At 51.0% G+C, this 18939-nt stretch overlaps 1 protein-coding gene across 1 annotated transcript; it reads right to left on the reverse strand.

The window, feature by feature from the left end:
- Positions 1-2976: 2976 nt before the first annotated feature.
- LOC134510699 (tektin-3-like) lies at positions 2977-7918 on the reverse strand. Its single transcript, XM_063323952.1, has 7 exons — positions 7340-7918; positions 6751-6834; positions 6454-6524; positions 6061-6204; positions 5302-5524; positions 4287-4441; positions 2977-3193 (listed from the first exon to the last, which is right to left on the reverse strand). Exons 1-7 carry the CDS (start codon positions 7916-7918, stop codon positions 2977-2979), a joined length of 1473 nt encoding a protein of 490 aa, XP_063180022.1.
- Between the last annotated feature and the right edge of the window lie 11021 nt (positions 7919-18939).

An 18939-nucleotide genomic window follows, 5' to 3' on the forward strand; every position in this document is an offset into this window, starting at 1 on the left:
CTGTTAAAAACTACACTGAGAGCAATGGGTGGTGGGACTTTCAAACACTGGGATACACATTTAGCAAAAGCTACCTGGCTAGTTAACACCAGGGGATCTAACAATCGGGCTGGCCCTGCCCAATCAAAACTTCCATGTACTGTAGAAGGGGATAAAGTCCCCGTAGTGCACATGAAGAATATGCTAGGGAAGACAGTCTGGGTTAGTCCTGCCTCAGGCAAAGGCAAACCCATCCGTGGGATTGCTTTTGCCCAAGGACCTGGGTGCACTTGGTGGGTGATGCGGCAGGATGGGGAAGTCCGATGTGTACCTTATGGGGATCTGATTTTGGGCGAGAATAGCCAATGAATCAGATTGTGTGCTGTTAATTGCTAAGTAACACTGTCATTGTATGTCCTCATTGCTATAATTACTATCAGTTGTATTACAAGTAAGGCACAGGGATGATGGGATAAGAACTGATCTCAACAGCTGGCGCCCAGCAGTTTCCTCAAGATCTACATCTTCAGCCCACGGACCGCGTGCATGAGCCACACCAGGTGCACCAGTCACAAGCTCCGAAAAATACAGCATGCAACAGACCAGCACCACCCAGCATCTCACCTGCCCTGAGAGACTGTTCTAACAGATGGAGCCCAAAGCCGTGGATTAAAAGAACTCAACGGACACTTTGGAAGGATGACCCATAAACTAAGGGCATTATATGTGTGTGTATATATATATATATATATAACAGGGGAAAGTGGTGGCAATTCATTGGAACCTGCTGGGCATGGCATAGATGGTATGGAATAAGGGGTGGATAATGTCCTGGTTCCGGTGGGGATAGGGTTAATTTTCCCTGGTATTCCATGCCATGTGAGCCACGCCCACCCTGAGCTGCCGGGGGAGGGGGCAGGAAGTTGCTGCTTAAAAGCGGGCTGGGGCGTCCCGGGGCCGGCCGGTCGGGAGCGGCGGGGAGCGGCGGTTCCGTAATCGCGTTTGTATATTCCCCTACCCGTGTTGTTGTTGTTGTTGTTGTTCGCCTGTTCCCTTTGCTGTTCTGTTAAACTGCCTTTGTCCCAAACCAAGAGTCTTGCCTTTTCTTACGATCCTTCCTCTATTAGGAAGGCACGTGCGAGCGGCACGTGGTTCTTTGTTGCCATCTGAGGCTAAACCACGACAACCCTGTATATGCCACTTGCTTATTTCTGATTAGCTAGTTACACTGTCCACGCGCTGTGCATGCAGTTCGTTCACACATCAGATTGGTTACAAGAATTCACATAGTAAATTGCTTAGTCATTAGCACAACATGTTTTCTACCTTCTCAGTTCCCGTTTTTCCCATGTACTAATTCCATCTTCTACCACCTGTTTTGCCCTTAATCTAATCTCTCACAGTAGGGAGGCTGGCTCACATAGCCATTTTCTCTCAGATACATTCCTACATGGGGATGCTCTTCTGTCCACCCATGCGTGTGCAGGACCTAAAAGCGGCACCTTTTGGCTCACTGGCATTGCCTGCTATTAAGAAATTCCCGATGGCAGACCTGTACGTGTGTGTGCTTAGATATTAAATTATTTTGTTTGCTCACTTTGTGAATCCCTAAATCAGTTAATGATTAAATGCTGCTAAAATTCAACCTCTCAGTCTACCTTACATCATTAATAACTTTTGCTAAATCATAACCGTGTCAAGTATTTTCATCCGCGACACAATAGTTAAGGATGATTGCAGGTAGTTGCTAAGGAGAGGATCAAAGGGAATTGTTTGAAGGAACATCTGTAGCCTAATTATTTGGTCTACCTGGGACACTAAGACCTTAACTGAACATCTAATCAAGATGTTTCTCCCAACAATGCCACTTTGGCAGTGAATACCCAAGTCCAGCGGTCCTTGACTGAACCATCTTCATAATAATACTAAAAAACACAGCTGCAGGCCAAGAAGCCCCTTGCCCAGGTGAAGACCCTTCCTCCAGGCAGGAGCAGTGATTGAAGATATGAGACTGGTGTGTAAATTCCTGAGCAGCCCTTGTAACTGGGAGTGTACTGCCTTGTGACTTTGGTGTCTAAATACACGGAGGAAACCGGCATGGGCTGTGCTTGATGTGTGGGGATCCACCGAGCACCGGGGCCTGAATAAAATGCAGAGTCTGCATCAGTGGACAAGGGAAGGGCAAGGGACATCATCTATCTGGACTTCTGCAAGGCCTTTGACACGGTTCCCCACAACACCCTTCTCTCTAAGTTGGAGAGATACGCATTTGATGGGCGGACTGTTCAGTGGGAAAGAAACTGGCTGAGTGGTCGCATCCAGAGGGTGGTGGTCAATGGCTCGATGTCCAGTTGGAGAGGAGTGACAGGCGGTGTCCCTCAGGGATCTGTACTGGGACCAGTGCTGTTTAATATCTTCATCAATGATTTAGACAGTGGGATCAAGTGCACCCTCAGCAAGTTTGCAGGTGACACCAAGCTGAATGGTGCGGTCGACATGCCAGAGGGATGGGTTGTCATCCAGAGGGACCTGGACAAGCCAGAGAGGTGGACCTGTGCAAACCTCATGAAGTTCAAGAAGGCCAAGTGCAAGGTCCTGCACTTGGGTCGGGACAATCCTCCTTATCAATACAGGCTGGGGGTTGATGTGATAGAGCAGCCCTGCGGAAAAGGACTTGGGGGTGCTGGTTGATGAAAAGCTGAACGTGAGCCAACGATGTGCACTTGCAGCCCAGAAGGCCAATCGCATCCTGGGCTGCATCAAAAGAAGCGTGGCCAGCAGGTCGAGAGAGGTGATTCTCCCCCTCTACTCTGCTCTCGTGAGACCCCACCTGGAGTACTGCCATTTAACCACAAAATTTAACACACCAAATGAGCGTTTAATTTCTACTCGGGGCTTTCATCAGGAAGTGAAAATCTAATCATGGATTTTCAAAGCATCTTATCAACACTGGGGATCCCTCCCGCAACAGAGAACGTGAGGTTGGCTGAGCCCAGCCTAAACAGAACCCAGCAGCCGCGCAGTGCTGGGAAAGGTCTTGCGCATTCCCATGCACTTCTCCTGGTCGATGAAGAGCGAGTTGGCTTTGATGGCCAGGTCATGCTGCAAGACCGACTTGGCACGAGCCAGCATTTGCAGGGTGTCCTCAGTGTCTCTCAGCTGCTGCTGAAGGCTCTGGACCGTCTCATCAATTTTGTGGACCTCGTTGACAAGGCTGGAAAACAGCAAGGAACCCTGATTAATGGTCCCATCACGTGGGTGGTTTCGAGCCTGGTCCCGCTGAAGGGCGCCTTGGGCACAGGATTTCCCCCTTCAGCGCGCTCAGACTAACTCGGACCCCCCGTTTCTGGCAGATGCATGGGAAAGCTGAGGGCAGAGCTCCTCCAGACCTCAGCGGGGAGGCATGGCTAAGTCTGCGCGAAGGCTTTGGCAACGCGCAGGCACGTCTCCCAGAGCAGCTCGTGCCACCGAGAAGAGGGATGAGCAGCTGTGTTGTCCTGTTCCCCTTTGGTTTTGCAGGTTTGTTGGGTCCCCCTCCTGGATTTCCCTGTGCAGGGGTCCTGCCCACACCCACGGATGCACACACAGCGAAACAGGACAGCTGGGAGAGGCGAAAATTGAATGGGAAACAAGCGGAGGATGGAGAAAACAACGGCGTGCGAGATGCTAAACAGGCTCTGGGGCTGGGTTTCACTTGCTTCTAAAAGGCTCCATCTAGAGTCTTGCCCAGCGGGCTCCCCGGAGGAGGTGTGAAGTTTGGGGTGCCTCACAGGAGGTGCTGCTGGGCACTCAGGGCAGCCTGCTCCTCCACAGCCCCTCGGGGTGCAATCCCACAGAGCTCACAATGTCCTTGAAAGGGTTTGTCCCCAGGGGAGGTGAGGACAGCCCTTACTCCTTCTCCAGAGGGTGCACCCTTCCTTGAGGTTCCCCAAAAGGAAGGACCTAAGTGCTCTCAGCGCAAGCCTCTTGGAGAGTAAAGGCTTATCCTAAAAAACTGAGCACATCCAACTGCCAGGAAGCAGGCAGGAGAGAAGATGAGGTTTACCCAAGTGGGAAAAACCCAGCCCCTCACGGGGTGGCATCAGGCTGCTCCCAGCCATGGTGTACAGCCTCCTTTGTGGGTGCAGAGCTCTCCCAGCACCCAAAGGCTGGGATACCTGCTCATTCCTTTTGATTAGAGCAGAGCCCTTCTGGCAGGACTATTTAGGAAAAAAATCCCATGACTACTTTTGTCATCCAGTGATGCTCCTGAGTGCTACTACCCGGGACTCCTCAAGGACCCTGCTGGCCCCGTGCTCCTGCCTTACCGGAGCTGGGCAGTGTCCCGGCACAGCTCCATGTTTGGTCTCCGTGTGCGCTCTTCCAGCCGGGTCTGAGCCACTTTGAACGGAGGTCCTTGGTCCCTCATGGCTTTTTTGATGGCTTCCATGTTCATCTCCATTTGGAAGATTTCCCGCAGCGTCTGCCGTAAAAAAGAAACACATGGATGAATGAAAAAATACCTTCTCAAGTGACAACATAATTTCCTTTTTCTCCTGTCCGTCTGCAGAAAAAACAAGCCTGTCTTTGCTGGTGCTGTCACGTCAGAGGAGGTGTTGGAGCAGTGATGGACACAGTGAGTTACCAGCTTCCCAAAGCTACTGCTTGCAGAAACTGATCATCCATCAATAGCAACTCAGAGAGGGAAGGTTTTTCAGGCATGAAAAATTTTCATTTTTCACTGAAGGACGTGGCACCAGCCCGCAACGCTTCCAGCCCAGTCTCCGCTCAGTGAATCAATACGGTGTCGAGCACTTTTCAGGAGGCTTTCCATGAGACCCACTGGTCCGAGCCAGGTGCCCGTCACTGCTCTCCACCTCCTCTGCTTGGCAGAGCAAGCACACGGATACCCGTGCAGCAACCACAGAGCACTGAGAGTGAAAGCACGTCCTTGGGGGAGAAGCAAGCCTGCGAACCCCCCGGCAGGCAGCCCAGCAGAGGCCCAGCAAAGACTCTCTGCAGGGCAGCCAGCACTTCTGAAGTAACTCCCAGGAGATGCAACCAGCGGTGGCCTTTTCTGCTGGAAATCCCTGTGCTGCCAGGCTGTCAGCTAGGATGCGCTAGCAAAAGACAGAATCCCTTGAGATGAAATCACAGTGCCAGCTCCTCCTGCTCCAAGAAGAAAGTCCCCAGGACTTGGAGTTTCTAACAGAAAATGACGCTATAACCAGCTTCCTGCGGCCACCGTTCCTCTGCTTGGGCCAGGTCTGCGTGGAGGGTCCTGCTTCGGAGGTGTCCCTGGGAAGTGACAGTGTCACACCCAAAGGGAGGGGTTCAGGCTACCTTGGCCAGGTGGGTCTGAATCTTGCTCTTGGCGTCGGCTGTCTCGGCGATGCGGCTGGTGAAGGCGACGTTCACCCTGTTGAACTGGCACCGCATCTCGTTGGCCGTCACCTCCAGCAGGTTCCTGGTGTTGTCCCGCAGCTTGGCAGAGGCCGCCCGTTCGCTCTGGGAGCGGAGGATGTTGCCGTCCGTGAATTTGGCCCAGGACTCCGGCACCGAGATCCTGGGAGGAAGGAGAGGCCCCTGGTAAGCCTGTGCTGCTGAAGCTGGACGTGGGCAGGCAAGGTCCCTGCCAGGGAGCAGCGTGGGTCAAATGTAGCTTTAATCTGTGCTTTTATTTTGACCATAGGTCGTGTTTTAACCCCAGCCGGCAGCTAGGACCATGCAGCCACTTGTGCAGTTCTCCCCCTTTCCTCCAGAAGGGCAAGGAGAAGAAGCAGAATAGGAGGGGAAAGGCAAGGGAGAACTTGTGTGTGGAGAGAAAAGACAGTTAAGTAGAAGAACAATAACAGAAAGGAAAAGAACAGCAACAATAGAATAAGAATGAGAATAATAATGATGATAATAATAATAATAATAATAATAATAATAATAATAATAATAATGAGCAGAGAGAAATGGCCCCTCTGAAGCCGGTGTCTCCAGGCAGGACGGACCTGCCTTTACAGTGGGCTGGGGACCAGCAGCTCCCTGCCAGGGAAAGGCACCGCGCATCCCCGGGACAGCTTGCTGCTCGCGTGCCACCCGGCATGCACTCACGTGGCATCGACCTGCTCCACCCCTCGGTAGTAGCTGATGCCGTGGGAGGTGTTCCTCAGGTGGTGGCACTTGTCATCGATGCGGTGGGCCACCTGCTTGTTAGCCAGGTCTCTCTCCAGCTCGTGCTGGGCCACCCTGTTGGACCTTCAACATGCAAAGAACAGCCATCGGTGGGGATGTACGGGTGGAACGGCTTCTTCCCCGTTCCACTTCCCCGCAGCTCCCGCCCGGGCAGCTCTGTCCTCCCATGAGCATCACCGCCCACTTCCCATGGAGCCTGCGTGGGTTTTACAGCTGCGGGGTGTGGGTAGAGGTCGGGGTCTGCTGGGGGTTCACATCCCAACTGCAAAGGCCCATCAGCCCTACGGCATGAGATAAGGAGCTTCTCCTTACATGAGCTGGGCTTTTGTCTTATCCAGGTACTGCTGCATCCTCTCCTGGCACGACCTGATGACATCCACTTCCTGGGCAAAGGCAAAACATGTAATGATGTCATCTCTTTTATTAGACCAACTAAGAGAGCTGCTGCATGGGGGAACACCGTCCCCTGGCCCAGCGGGTTTTGGGGGTTGGAAGGGTTGAGCACCTCACCAGCAGTAAGGAGACAGGTAGGGAACAAGGCTGCAAAGCCTCCTCAGGGCAGTTTACGTAAAAATAGCTTTCACACATGATCTGAGTTGCCAAGCTTACTGTGAAGAGCTGTTTCTCCACGTCATCATGGACGAGGTCGATGCCCATCCTCTTCTCCCGCTGAAGCAAGCACTCCTGAGCGACCTGTTGAGGACATGCCATGACTGTTGGCTGCAGGGGCAGGGTTCTCTAGAGGGATAGTCCCCATCTCAAGATGGGAAGAAAAGGGAAGAAAAAAGTGCCCTGGGCAGCTGGTTTAGCTGACAATGAGCAGCCGAGCTGCAACATCAGCGTTAAAGCAACATGAGGGAGCACACGTGTCCCTGGTGCAGCCGCAGCTGAATGCAGGGCCCTGTGTCAGCCTTGATGCTGACCTCGCCAGAGCCTTATAGCAAGACGTGGGCTTGTGTCTCCCAAACCAGGATTTTGGATGAGCTGCTTATAAAAATAGTGGGTTCTGATGGGCTCAGAATGTGCTGATAGGAGATGCAGCAGATGGCAAGGGATTTGTTGATCACTAACTAATGGTCTCTTCCTAAAAGCTTTCTAGATGTTACGGAGCTGCAGTGAAACTTAACTGGACGTCTGAGTGGCTGCAGATGTTTCAGCAGTGGGCTACAGCTTGCAGGCCACTGCACAGGGTGCTTACCTGGAGAGGGGCCTCCGTCTCGGCCAAGGCTCTCTCCAGCCTTTTCTTCAAGTCCGTGAGGGCGTTGGTCTCCCCGATCATCTCATCCAGCTCACGGCAGAGCTCCGATTTCCAAAATCCAATATCATTGGCACGAACTCCCAGGTTCTTGGTGCTTTCTCCTTGTGTCTTCTCTGTCTGCTGATATTTATCCTGAATCATGCGGGAGGTATCAACTCTCAGACGCTCCGCGTTGTGCTGGCAAGTTTCTGACTCTGTGTAGTTGGTCAGGTTGGACCTGTGCCAGTCCTCAGGGGTGTACCGGGTGATGAAGGTTGTTCTGTTGGCAATGACAGGAAGCTTCTTGCTGGCGGTCATCCCCTGGGAACTTTTGGAAAAGGGAGCCAAAGTTGGGTTGATGGCAGCTGGTTTGTAGTAGGTGCTGGGCATCCAGGGGAGGCCGGAGCTCTGAGGCAGCGGGTAGTAAGGAAAACGGGCCTTATAGCTTGAAGCCATGGCACTGATGGCAGGCAGAAACTTGCTAGGTGTTGATCGTGGATGGGCGTACGTTGCCGTTAAGGGAGATCGACCAGGCTGCATTCTTGAACACTGCTCTTCAGGTACGTGTCCTGCACAGAGGAGCAGAGAGAAGACAACCACACTCAGTAAGCTCCTGCACTTGCCTTCCTTCTTACAGCAACACGTGCAACTTGGAACACAAACAGCGATGCACACAGCACCTACACATTGCCTGTGCAGACCTAAAACTCTTGAAAGCAAATCCCTTCTGACAGCGTCCCAAGCATTTGTATCTAGAGAAAGATCTGACTTTGTTGTTCATATCTCGCATCAGGTCTTGAAATGGGGAAAAAAACAAATCATGGCTGCTCAAGAGAGTGACAGATATTGTGCCTTCATTTTCCTTCAATCTGTCAGTCCCGTGAAACTGTAGCTGCTGATTCTCTGGTGTTCATCTGCTTCTTTTGGCTGGGTTTGGTATCTGCTGATCTTCTAGTACTCCACGTGTCATTTTCTCTTTCAAAGTGCCATTACCAGCCCCGAGAGCTGCGCCCCTTTGGACACACAGCTGCTACCAGCCCAGCGCGATTTGTGGGTGAGGGACTCCATCCTCATCCCTCCATATTCACTTGCATTAAATGCTCAAGTGAGCAGTCTGCAGGTGAGCAGGGCTTTGCAGGACTATATCCAAATTTGAACACACACACACACACACACACCCCCCATCCCCTCCCCCGGAATCTATTTCAGCCTCAAAAGAACAGCCATCTCTGTCTTGCAAAAGAAGAAAAATGTCCATGGCTCACCTGATGTAAAATCACTGCGCTTGGAAAGGAGATATCCCACCAAGTCCTTTCAGAGGGCTTTGTAAACACCAGCCTTGCAGTAGCCCTAGGAGGAATGGCCACACGTGAAGATTTTGATACCAAGAACTGCGGGTGCTATTGCTCTTTTCAGATTGAGGTTATCAGTCAGTTGTTATCAGAAACATAATGCAGAGGGCCACCAACTGCACCTAACACACCGAATGTGAGGACAAACACTCAGGAGGGTAAGTTATGCTGGGTGGGAAGCTCTTGTAAGGTTGCAAGTGTCACCCACGGGCAGGAATAAGTCCCTGTGGCTGCCGTAGCCAGCTGGACGTGCCCTTCTCCCAACACCATCCCATCCCCACTGCTCCCAGCCTGGCTCAGAGCCCCAGTGAAAGATTAGGACATAAGATCCCTGGATGGGAGTGGGGTAGGACATAAAACTTGTGCTCAATCCTATTTGTAACAGCATGAAAGCCACTCCATTCCTTTAAAAATGGCATGTTTGCAGGGAATAAACCTGCCCATAACGGTTTGATGCATTCAGAAGAACACTGTCTCCAAATGCAGCTACTAAATAAATGAACAGCGAATGCAGGAGAATAACAGGTCCTTTAGTTAGGGCAAATCCCAGGAAAATCAGGATGAGTCAGAGGGCACAAGTGCACAGCCTGCAGCTGGGAAATCACGGAACTTTGAGGACTCCAGTTACAAGCCTTGCCCAGTTTTGGCCATGCTGGCATGGGCTGCCCTGGGGCCTGACTTGAGAGCAGCAGCAGAGCCGCGGGCACCGAGTCTCGCCCCAGGATCCAGCCTGGCCGAAGAGGCTGTGGGACAGGCAGCAGGAAACTCCCACCCTCCAAAGAAAGCTAAAACGCTTTCACAATCACGACCCTGCGAGCCAGTTTGGCAGAACTGAGGGAGAAATGTCTGTGCTCAGGCCCAACAAAAACCACTGTGAGTGCCAGTTCCCTTTTGTTTAGGAAAGAGAGGAAAACCCCTTGGGAATGGACCACAGTCACCTTTCCCTGCATTTCCAGCTGAAGTAAAAGCCCCTGCATCCCCCTGGGGATAAGCCATCCCAGGGTGACACTTTCTGCCACCCCTGAACACAGACACACGATGGGAGCCCCGACCACCTACTTTGGGTACGTCTGGGCAACAGAAGAGGTACTGGGGAGCACTAGGAGAAATGCTTGCTTTTTCAGTCCTCCCCTCCCAGCCAAAGTACATACTCACCCTGAGCCTCCAGAGGCTTGCGGGTGCCCAGGGGGGCTGCTACTCACTGTGGTGCTCTCGGGTTCGGTGGCAGCACTGCCAGACACTGCAGCATCCCCAGTGCCGTCCGTGACACAGAACCAGGGCAGCGTTGCCAGGGGCACAGGGTGCTCAGTAACTGGGTTCTGTCTGGGCAACTCCCTGCAGCCGCTATGGCAACCGGATGCAGCCACTGGGCAAGCCGGTGCTCTTGATGGGCAAGCCGGGGCCACACCTGGGCCAGAAAATACCCTCACATGGCATCTTAGTTCCTGCCCTGGACAACCTATTGGCCCTCGCTGGGCAACCTGGTGCAGTCCCTGGGCAGCCAGGTGCAGCTGTTGGGCAACTGTCGAGCAGATGGACAACCTTCTTAGTCATATGATTCACTTTTAGGTAGTCCTGCAAGGAGCAGGGATGTGGATGCGATGATCCTTATGGTTCTCCTTCTCCTTGAGATGTTCTGTGATCCTATGAACTCAATGCCCTCAGTGGGCAACCTAGTGCCACCTGTGGGCAACTCAGTGCACACTCTGGGCAACCTAGTGCCCTTCCTGGGCAACTTGATCCCACCCTGGACAACCCCCGGTGCCATCAGTGGGCAACCCAGTACAGCCCTCGGGCATCCGCTCTGGCTAGCCTAAGGGGGTTTCTCTCCAATTTGGGAAAACACCCACCAGGTCTGCTGTGAGCACCTCTGTGGCCCACCGTATCCAGAGGAAATGTTGGCATTTGCTTCACCTTACCGCGTTAGATTAACTGTGAGCCCTGTGGATGGCTCATCAAATACTCAGCGCATACATCTGTCTTCTCATTGCCTTTCTCAGCTTCCTCTCCTTTTCCCAGCTCCTGCGCTCTGTGCACACGCTCACATGGAGCTGGCCTCCATGAGAAAGCCATGCCTCTGCTGCCAAACATCTGCCATTAAAGGGAACTCCAACTCTTTCGTGTAGACACACAATTGATTTCACTTTAAAAGACATGTCTTCCTTTAGCCAGGTGAAGAATCACCCCCAGCCTGCAAAACAAAAAGTTCAGCACACACATTGCTTTTCTATAGCTAAACCAGAGAAAATAATTGCAATTAAAGCAAGCCGACCTCTGCCCCTCCGCAGGACACGCACGCCCCCTCGGACCAGCCCTGCTCTCTGCTCCTTGCACGCTCCCAGCTCCATCTACGCCCGCTCTCGCTCCCTGCCCGGAGTCAACTGTGTTGAGGTGAATCACTGCATGACCAGGGACACCACTAATTGTTGCAGCAACCACACCCTTTTTGAAGTAGTTGCTAAATCCAGCAATAATCGTTAGATAATATTGTAAATGGCCCACGGGTGCTCTGCAGAGCACACAGAGCAGGACTTCCAGGGCAAGCACCCATGAGCACCCTGATGCAGAGAGACAGCAGGGGACACCAAAATGGATGAAGCTTTGGTCCCACCAGAGCATCCGGAGCAGCTTTTCAGGTGAAGGATTCATGACGTACCTAAAAGCTACAAAGTCGAGGAGAACTGGCCTGGGTAAAACAGGCAAATTCACATGCTCAGTGACCCTCAAGCAAGAAGTTACCAACTGCACACAGTAGTAAGTGGTCCCCAAATCCCTCGTGCTCTGGGTACCACACCAAAGTAAGTAGGCTATTTCCATCATCTCCACTTCTTCAAGTAATTAAACTGGGTTCCCTAATTGTGACTACAACTCCAAGCACCGCAAATATACTAAAACTACAAAACTGCCATTCCTGGTTGTGCTGGGGCATATCCAGTTCTGACGGACACCTGAGAACACAGTTTGTCCCAAAGCCTCCAGAATTTTAGCTCAGAATCAGAAAAGGAAAACCAGGGTGAAACCGTGAGGCTGATGTTGTTATAGTTGAATTTAAAATAAATCGAGTCCGAAATAGATTCAATAAATATTTATTGAGGTAGGAAGGCAAAAGCAGCGCTGGGCGGCCAGGGAGTCGCAGCTCCACCAAAGGCTCGCAAATTCAAGCAAGCTGAGCAGCTCTTTTTATCTTCATGGAGGTTGGTTTCGACATCTTCGGTACGCCCCTCTGTAGCTTCTTGCTTGAGGTAGTTTAGATAAAATGTTGGTCACAGAATCAGCTCAAAACAATACATTCTGATAACACTGTGGTTAAGCTTTTTGTCAAACAGGGAGTTCCCATGTTGGTGTAGCAAGATAACATTGTGGGCATGTCTCTTCTGGTTAAACAGGGAGTTCTCAAGACTGCCACAATGTGTTCGTTCCTCTTGCTTAACTTGTTCGATCAGCAAATCACCTTTAGTTACTTATTACAATGTTAAGCAGGGGGGCCAATTTCCCACACGTCACCCAGGTTTGCCTCGTTGACTAAACTGCAATTTCAGGAGATACATTCAGATACCCGAGTACAAAAATATCCTGCCAAAAGCTGTCCATCTTTCTGTCGCAGCTCTACATTCTGGCTGTCTGTTAATCCAGCATTCCTCTGGATCATAAGCTGCCCGTCTGAAAATACCCAGATCCAGGTCTTTTACAGCAGCCATCATGAGTCTACACGGACCCACAACATTGCCCAGTCGCAGCAGTTTTACGCCGCTTTTGAATATTCCTCTCTCTCCTGTCAACACCGTACCTGCCCGAAAGGGATCCAGTGTCTAGTCAATAGTGGAATCATTTCCAGAAGTCACAGGAATTGATGGAGGATTAAAAGAAAATTAAGCTGTGTGTGGTGCATCCCGTGCTGTCACGCCAAAGGACAAGGCAGGCCCAGGGCTACTTGAAGGCTTCAAAGAGGCTACAAGACCTGATCTACAGCAGGCTGCATCTGGCCAGGAAACACAGGAGACTTTCCTGGGTTTTCCTGGGCTTCCTGCATTCTGGTGAAAATGATGAGTTGTCCATAAAGCATGGAGGGCCAAGGAGTCTGGAGGTGAGGCCTGGGCTGCTTTGAGCTCTGCACGTGGCCAGTGGAAAAAGATGGTTATGGCCACGACTGAGCCCCCGGCTGCCAGAGCAGAGGCTGGGACCGGCTGGAGGAGGGCGGGGGGGTTGGGCACCAAAATTGGAGGAGAGGGAGAGGGAGAGGAGGCTGAGCAGACTGTCAAGGAGAAAGAGCCAGCTTTGGAGATGGGCAGCCCCGGGAGATCATCTGGGGCTCCCCCTTCCTCTGCCAAGAGCCCCCCAAAGAGCTTGTGTCCTTTTCCCAAGCTTGGAGAAGCTCCAGTGTTTGTGCCGGCTCCTCCACAGCCCCGTGCAGCACCTGGAAGCGCCACCATCCCACTGGTTGGACTTCTAGAACACCAAGTCTGCTGGCAGGCACCTCTCTCTCATGTTCCACCTGATTTATATCCTTGAACCACTGTGGTCCACTTAGACCACTCCAGATGGAGTCCGCAGTGCCTGCTAATGAAAATGAAAAAGCGGGGTAGAAGAGATGGGTTTCTTCCCCTGCAAATGGCAAATATGTCCAGGCTGTTGCAGCAAAAGGCCTTTTCTGACTGTATCCTGAGCAGCCTTCAGAAAAAGGTTAATTCTGGCATGTTTTGGGGAGAGGAATGGTGCTCAGACTAACAGGTAAGAGGAGGAAAGTCGCTGGGGTCTCTGCACGCTGAACCCTCCCCAAGGTTTGCTCCAAAAGGCACCTACGGGCCATTTTGGTTTGGGGTTTGAGCCAGCGACAGCTGGGATTGTCACCTGCGTCCCCAACAGTGATGTGCCAGCCTCTCACTTTTCCCCGAAATCCCACGGCTTCTCCCTGAACTTTGCCTCACACAACTACAGCCCAAGGCACAATCGCTTTGCATCAGTCCTGGGAGATGGAGGGGGATGAAGCGCAGTCAGGGAGTTGTTACCTGAAATAAAAGCTCTCGAAACCAAAAGTAGTTTAGAGAGGAGATAGTGCTTTATTCGACGTTGGGTGCCAGGGGGAAAACCCACAAATCTAGCACACCTTACCGGGGATATTCACCCATTATTTATACACAAAATAGTCTCAGAATTCCGCCTGCCTAAGACAGAAGCCACCTAGGCTTACAGAGTCATCTTTTTGCACATGTGTGTGAAATTTTGCTGTGTCGGCAAAACACTTCTGCACAAGTGTGAGCTTCTCGGTGGTCGTTTGGGTAAGGAGACCCTTCCTCACATTATCCTTTTGAGGTATTGAGTCGTCTCAGGACAGTAAACGTCTACTGTAAGTTTGCCAACTTCTTGAGGATGCTAAGGATGTTCCTTGAAGTAGCCACGGCTCTGTCCTAATGGGTACAGGAGTACACACGTGATGCATAAAAGAGCCTTGAAGTGATTAACGACTTCTTGTTATCCCATCCTGGGTGAGGAGCTACTTCTGTTTGTCTCCTCATTATCACTGTCTGTAACATCAGCTCAGCGACCAACTGTTTTCTCACACAGTCAGGTCAGGAATGAGCTATTTTCTCACACAGTCAGAAGGTGGGTAAGAAACAAGCAACATTTTAGTGAGCATACTGTTCTGAACAAAGCAGAGGCCTGTCTGCGGCCACAGGCGGAGGCTCGGGAGGGGCGGCGCGGCCTGTGCAGCCCCCGCCCGGGCAGCACCTTCCCCGCCCGAAGGCCTGTGAGGGCGGCGGCCCCCGGGCAGGCCGCTGCCGAGCCCGGCCCTCGCCTGCTCTCCGCCAGGCCCAGAGCGCTGCCCAGCGAGCCCTCCTCCTTCTCCGCAGGCCTCGGGCTGCCGGGCGGGCTTGCGGGGCCACCAGCCGGCTGGGGCGGCCGTCGGGGCTGCAGCCCCCGCTGCCCTTGCCGCGCCAGCGGCCGCTGCCGGGGGCCGGCGCTGCTCAGGGGCAGCTCGTCGGCGGCTTCCCGCCCCTGTCAGCCACCGGCGGGGAGCGCCGGCCCCCCCCGGCTCTCGGCCGCCCCTCGGGGGAGCCCAGCCGCCCGCCGGCCGGGCCCTCCGCAGGCACGGACCGCCCGAGGGTGCCGGGGGAGCGGACACCCCCTCAGGCAGCCGGCGGCCATGGGCAGAGGCGGGGGAAGGCGGCGGCCCTGGGCTGCGGGGCCGAAGGGGGAACGCGGCCCCCGGGCACCCCCCGCCCGGCCCGGCCCGGCCCGGCCCGGAGCCGCCGGCAGCGGCGTCCTCTGGGGCAGCTGGTGCGGGAGCGTCGGGGCCGGGGCGGGAGCGGCTTTTCTCCGGAGGCAGCGCGGCTCCGCTGGGCCTGCTGCTGCGGTGGGTGACAGCCTCTGCTTTGCCGGGGTTTTGCCTTCTCCCCCGCTCCTTTCTCCTCCCTTGCTGCAGGCGGCGCGGTTTGGATTGGTGCAGGCATTGCCCGGCGCCAGCTCGCCTTGTGCCGGTAAGTTATTCCCAAACAGCCCTTAATGCGAGGGGGAAATGGTACTTGAGAGGTAGCTCCTCTGGGGGTGGAGGATGGGAGGGTGTTTGGGTCCATTTGTCAAAGAACTTGTCGCTTTCACGTCAAGGCAAAGAGAAATGACTGAGGAAACAAAGCCCGTTCTCAGGTAGACATCTCTTGAGCACATAAAAATGAAAAAAGCCCCCCGGCTCGATGCTTTTGCCTGCTTTTGTTAGCACGGATTATTTTCCCTTGAGCAAGCAATTCTTAGATAGATTTAGACGTATTCTCTTGCTGTTGGAGAAGATCTGTCAAAGTCTGTTCCTGTCTTCTTCTGTTGACAGCAATATTTCTGGGCATGTTTCTGTGGCTTGTTCTGAGAAGTTTCCTTTCTGTTCCTTCTCTCATTAGAAACAGGAGCAAATAGCCCTTTGTACATCTTTCTCAGATGCGAATTGTCTGTTTGTTTTCTCCAAGTAGTTTTATGTACTTCATTGACATCTGCGAAGGTCTTCCTAAAGTCCACTGTTGTGAGTGAGATGTGAATTGGAGCCTACGGAAATAGGCTTAGAGAAAAATGTTGTCACTTCTTGAGTTAGTGTTAGGATGTGCTCTGAATTGGGAATTCCGTGGGTGATCTTATGAGAGCAAGGACGACAAATGTACTCCCTGAGACATTCTTCGATTAGTGTATGGCACAGCAGGCATCCACAAGTCCATTGAATTCTTTCTGCTGCTATTGTACGTGTTCTATGTAGAAACATAAGTTAGCAATTTGCAGGGCTTCCTGCAGACTAACTTTGGTTAGATCTAAACTCAAGAGAGCAGAAATAATTTTAAAATTGTTCTTTAAATTTGTTTCTCTTGTGTTGTTTTGTTTTGTTTTGTTTTTTTCCCTTGGTCTTTTAATTGGGTTTTACGCCCTGCTGGCGCAGGGAAGGATGTGAGGAGGTACGAGGAGTTTTGGGACTGGTTGTTGTAGCTGTTTGAAGAGTGCAGTTTCTTGTTTGTGTGCAGTGTTATAGTTGAATTTAAAATAAGTCGAGTCCAAAATAGATTCAGTAAATATTTATTGAGGTAGGAAGGCAAAAGCAGTGCTGGGCGGCCAGGGAGTCGCAGCTCCACCAAAGGCTCGCAAATTCAAGCAAGCTGAGCAGCTCTTTTTATCTTCACGGAGGTCGGTTTTGACATCTTCGGTACGCCCCTCTGTAGCTTCTTGCTTGAGGTAGTTTAGATAAAATGTTGGTCACAGAATCAGCTCAAAAGAATACATTCTGATAACATTGTGGTTAAGCTTTTTGTCAAACAGGAGTTCCCATGTTGGTGTAGCAAGATAACATTGTGGGCATGTCTCTTCTGGTTAAACAGGGAGTTCTCAAGACTGCCACAATGGGTTCGTTCCTCTTGCTTAACTTGTTTGATCAGCAAATCACCTTTAGTTACTTATTACAATCCCCCCCTTCTTTTATTTATAAGTGATTTGCTGATCAAACCTAGACAATACCTCACAAGCTGCATCTAATTCAGGATTTTCGTTCGGTATAATTTTCATTGCCAGTTCTGATTGCTTCATCACCATTAGCTGCACTTTTTCTAACCTGCTTTCAACAAAGGTTACAAATTTAGTAATGACACACGGTCCAAAAGTCAGAGCCAATAGCAACATCATGAGGGGTCCCGCCAAAGTAGAAATTAAGGTAGTCAGCCATGGTGACTGATTAAACTAAGATTCACACCAGGAGGACTGAGCCTCTCGCTCTTGTTTTCTTTTCTCTAATCCCTCTCTCAGTTTAGCTAACGAATCTCTTACTACCCCTGTATGGTCAGCATAAAAGCAACATTCTTCACCTAGGGCAGCACATAATCCTCCCTTTTGCAAGAACAAAAGGTCCAATCCTCTTCGATTCCGTAAAACTACTTCCGACAATGAAGTCAATGATTTCTCTAAATAGGAAATAGATTTTTCTATTCGGGCCAAATCTTCGTCTACTGCAGCTCTTAGAGATGTTAGACTCTGCTATTGTTGCATCAAGGAGGTTATGCCAGTGGCGGTCCCAGCGACCCCTAAACCAAGTAGAGTAGCTGTAGTAGTTGTAGATATTGGCTCTCTTTTGTTGATTTTATGTCCTAAATTGCTCCAATGTAAATACATAGTTTCTTCCCCATGTAAGAGGATTCTAGGTACCACGGTAACCTGTACACAAAATTCTGAGATACTTTTCTTGAGAACAGCAGTGGACAAACAGGGTGTTAATCCGGTTATGGAGCAGACCCACCATGCCCCAGGACTAGGCAGAACCCATTTAGTATTAGATGTAAAGTTTTGAGTCTGGTTAGTACATAGAGTTCTTCTCTCGTTCGTTACCTTTCCTATACACCAACCGCTCCCTCTGACCTGTTGGAGAGTAATCCCCGCCTTCCGTTCCTTCCAGTTACATCTGGAGGGATTGTCCTCGGTAGAGGTATTAAAAGGAGATGACACAGCTATCCCCTCATAAAAAGGGGGCTTTATGTCATAACATAACCAACAGGAAATGGTAAAATTTGGATTTGTTGTATTTAAAGCTTGATAGGCTGCCTGCATTACAGCCCATAAGGATTCACGGTCTTTGGGTATTTTCTCCACTTTATTTGTAGAGGTTAGGTATGTCCCTGGGGTGACTGAGGCTGTGGAGTTTCCTACCTTTGGCTTCTTCTTTTTCCCTTTTTGCTTTGTGATGACTCGATTGGGCCCTACTGCTTGTGGCATTTTAACTTCCCGTTTTTGAATGAATATTAGTCCTCCTCTATCAGTTCCAGATTCCCAATATCGCATTCCCCAGGTTCGTCCAAATAACCATCCGTGGTCATTAGGCTGCAGGATTTCTAGTAAAACATGCTTACAGTTGCCAAGGTGGGGGCCCTCTATGTGTCCATCCCAGCTAGGAGCTGGCGGGTTGCATCCTCTGGGTCCCCATGTTATAGTTAGAAATCTATCTTTAATGGCTACGTCCCAGTTTGAAGCTATGGTTTCACATCCCCAATATGCACAGTAATAGTGATTAGGGAAATTGCAATAGCTTTTCCCTGGATTCGAACTGGGGCAGAGATAAAAAGGTTTTATTGCTCTTTCTCGTCGGCCAGGTGGGTCTAGTTCATAAAAGACTAAATCTTCCAATTTAACTTGGAATTCTGGGGGTCCGGCTGTCACATTATACCGAACTTCCATTGAATCTTCCCATCGACCTAAGGTCCAGTTGAAGGGTTGATGTTCATTTTCTAGCGTCATGGTAATCAATACCATTAATAGGATACCAGCTTTCATTTCCCTACTGTTTAGTACCTCTCTGCCTTCCTCGTCTACTCCTTTGCAGAGAGCAACGGGATATCAAGATCTTCTCGGCAGCAGCAGATAGTCTTCAGGGGAATTTTGCTGTTATCCTGTCAATAATTTCCAAGGTCTAAAGAGTTAGTTATCTCTCAAATCTATTTCCACCTATGTGGTTGTTGTGCCCATTTCCAGGCGAATCTTATAGCACACTGTCTTAAAACTCTATACCAGTCTGTTTCATATACTTCCCAAAGTTCAGGTACTGACAGTTCCCACCCACAAAATAATTTATGAGTTTCCACTGGATCCTCTGGTCCCCTGGCATGTATCAAATCATTGCGACATTTCATACAGTAGGGTTGTCTCTTAAATGAAACACAGGACCAATCTCTATTACAATTTAGACATCGGCAAACAACCCAA

Source organism: Chroicocephalus ridibundus, chromosome 2, assembly GCF_963924245.1.
Source record: "Chroicocephalus ridibundus chromosome 2, bChrRid1.1, whole genome shotgun sequence".
Classification (NCBI taxonomy): Eukaryota; Metazoa; Chordata; class Aves; order Charadriiformes; family Laridae; genus Chroicocephalus; species Chroicocephalus ridibundus.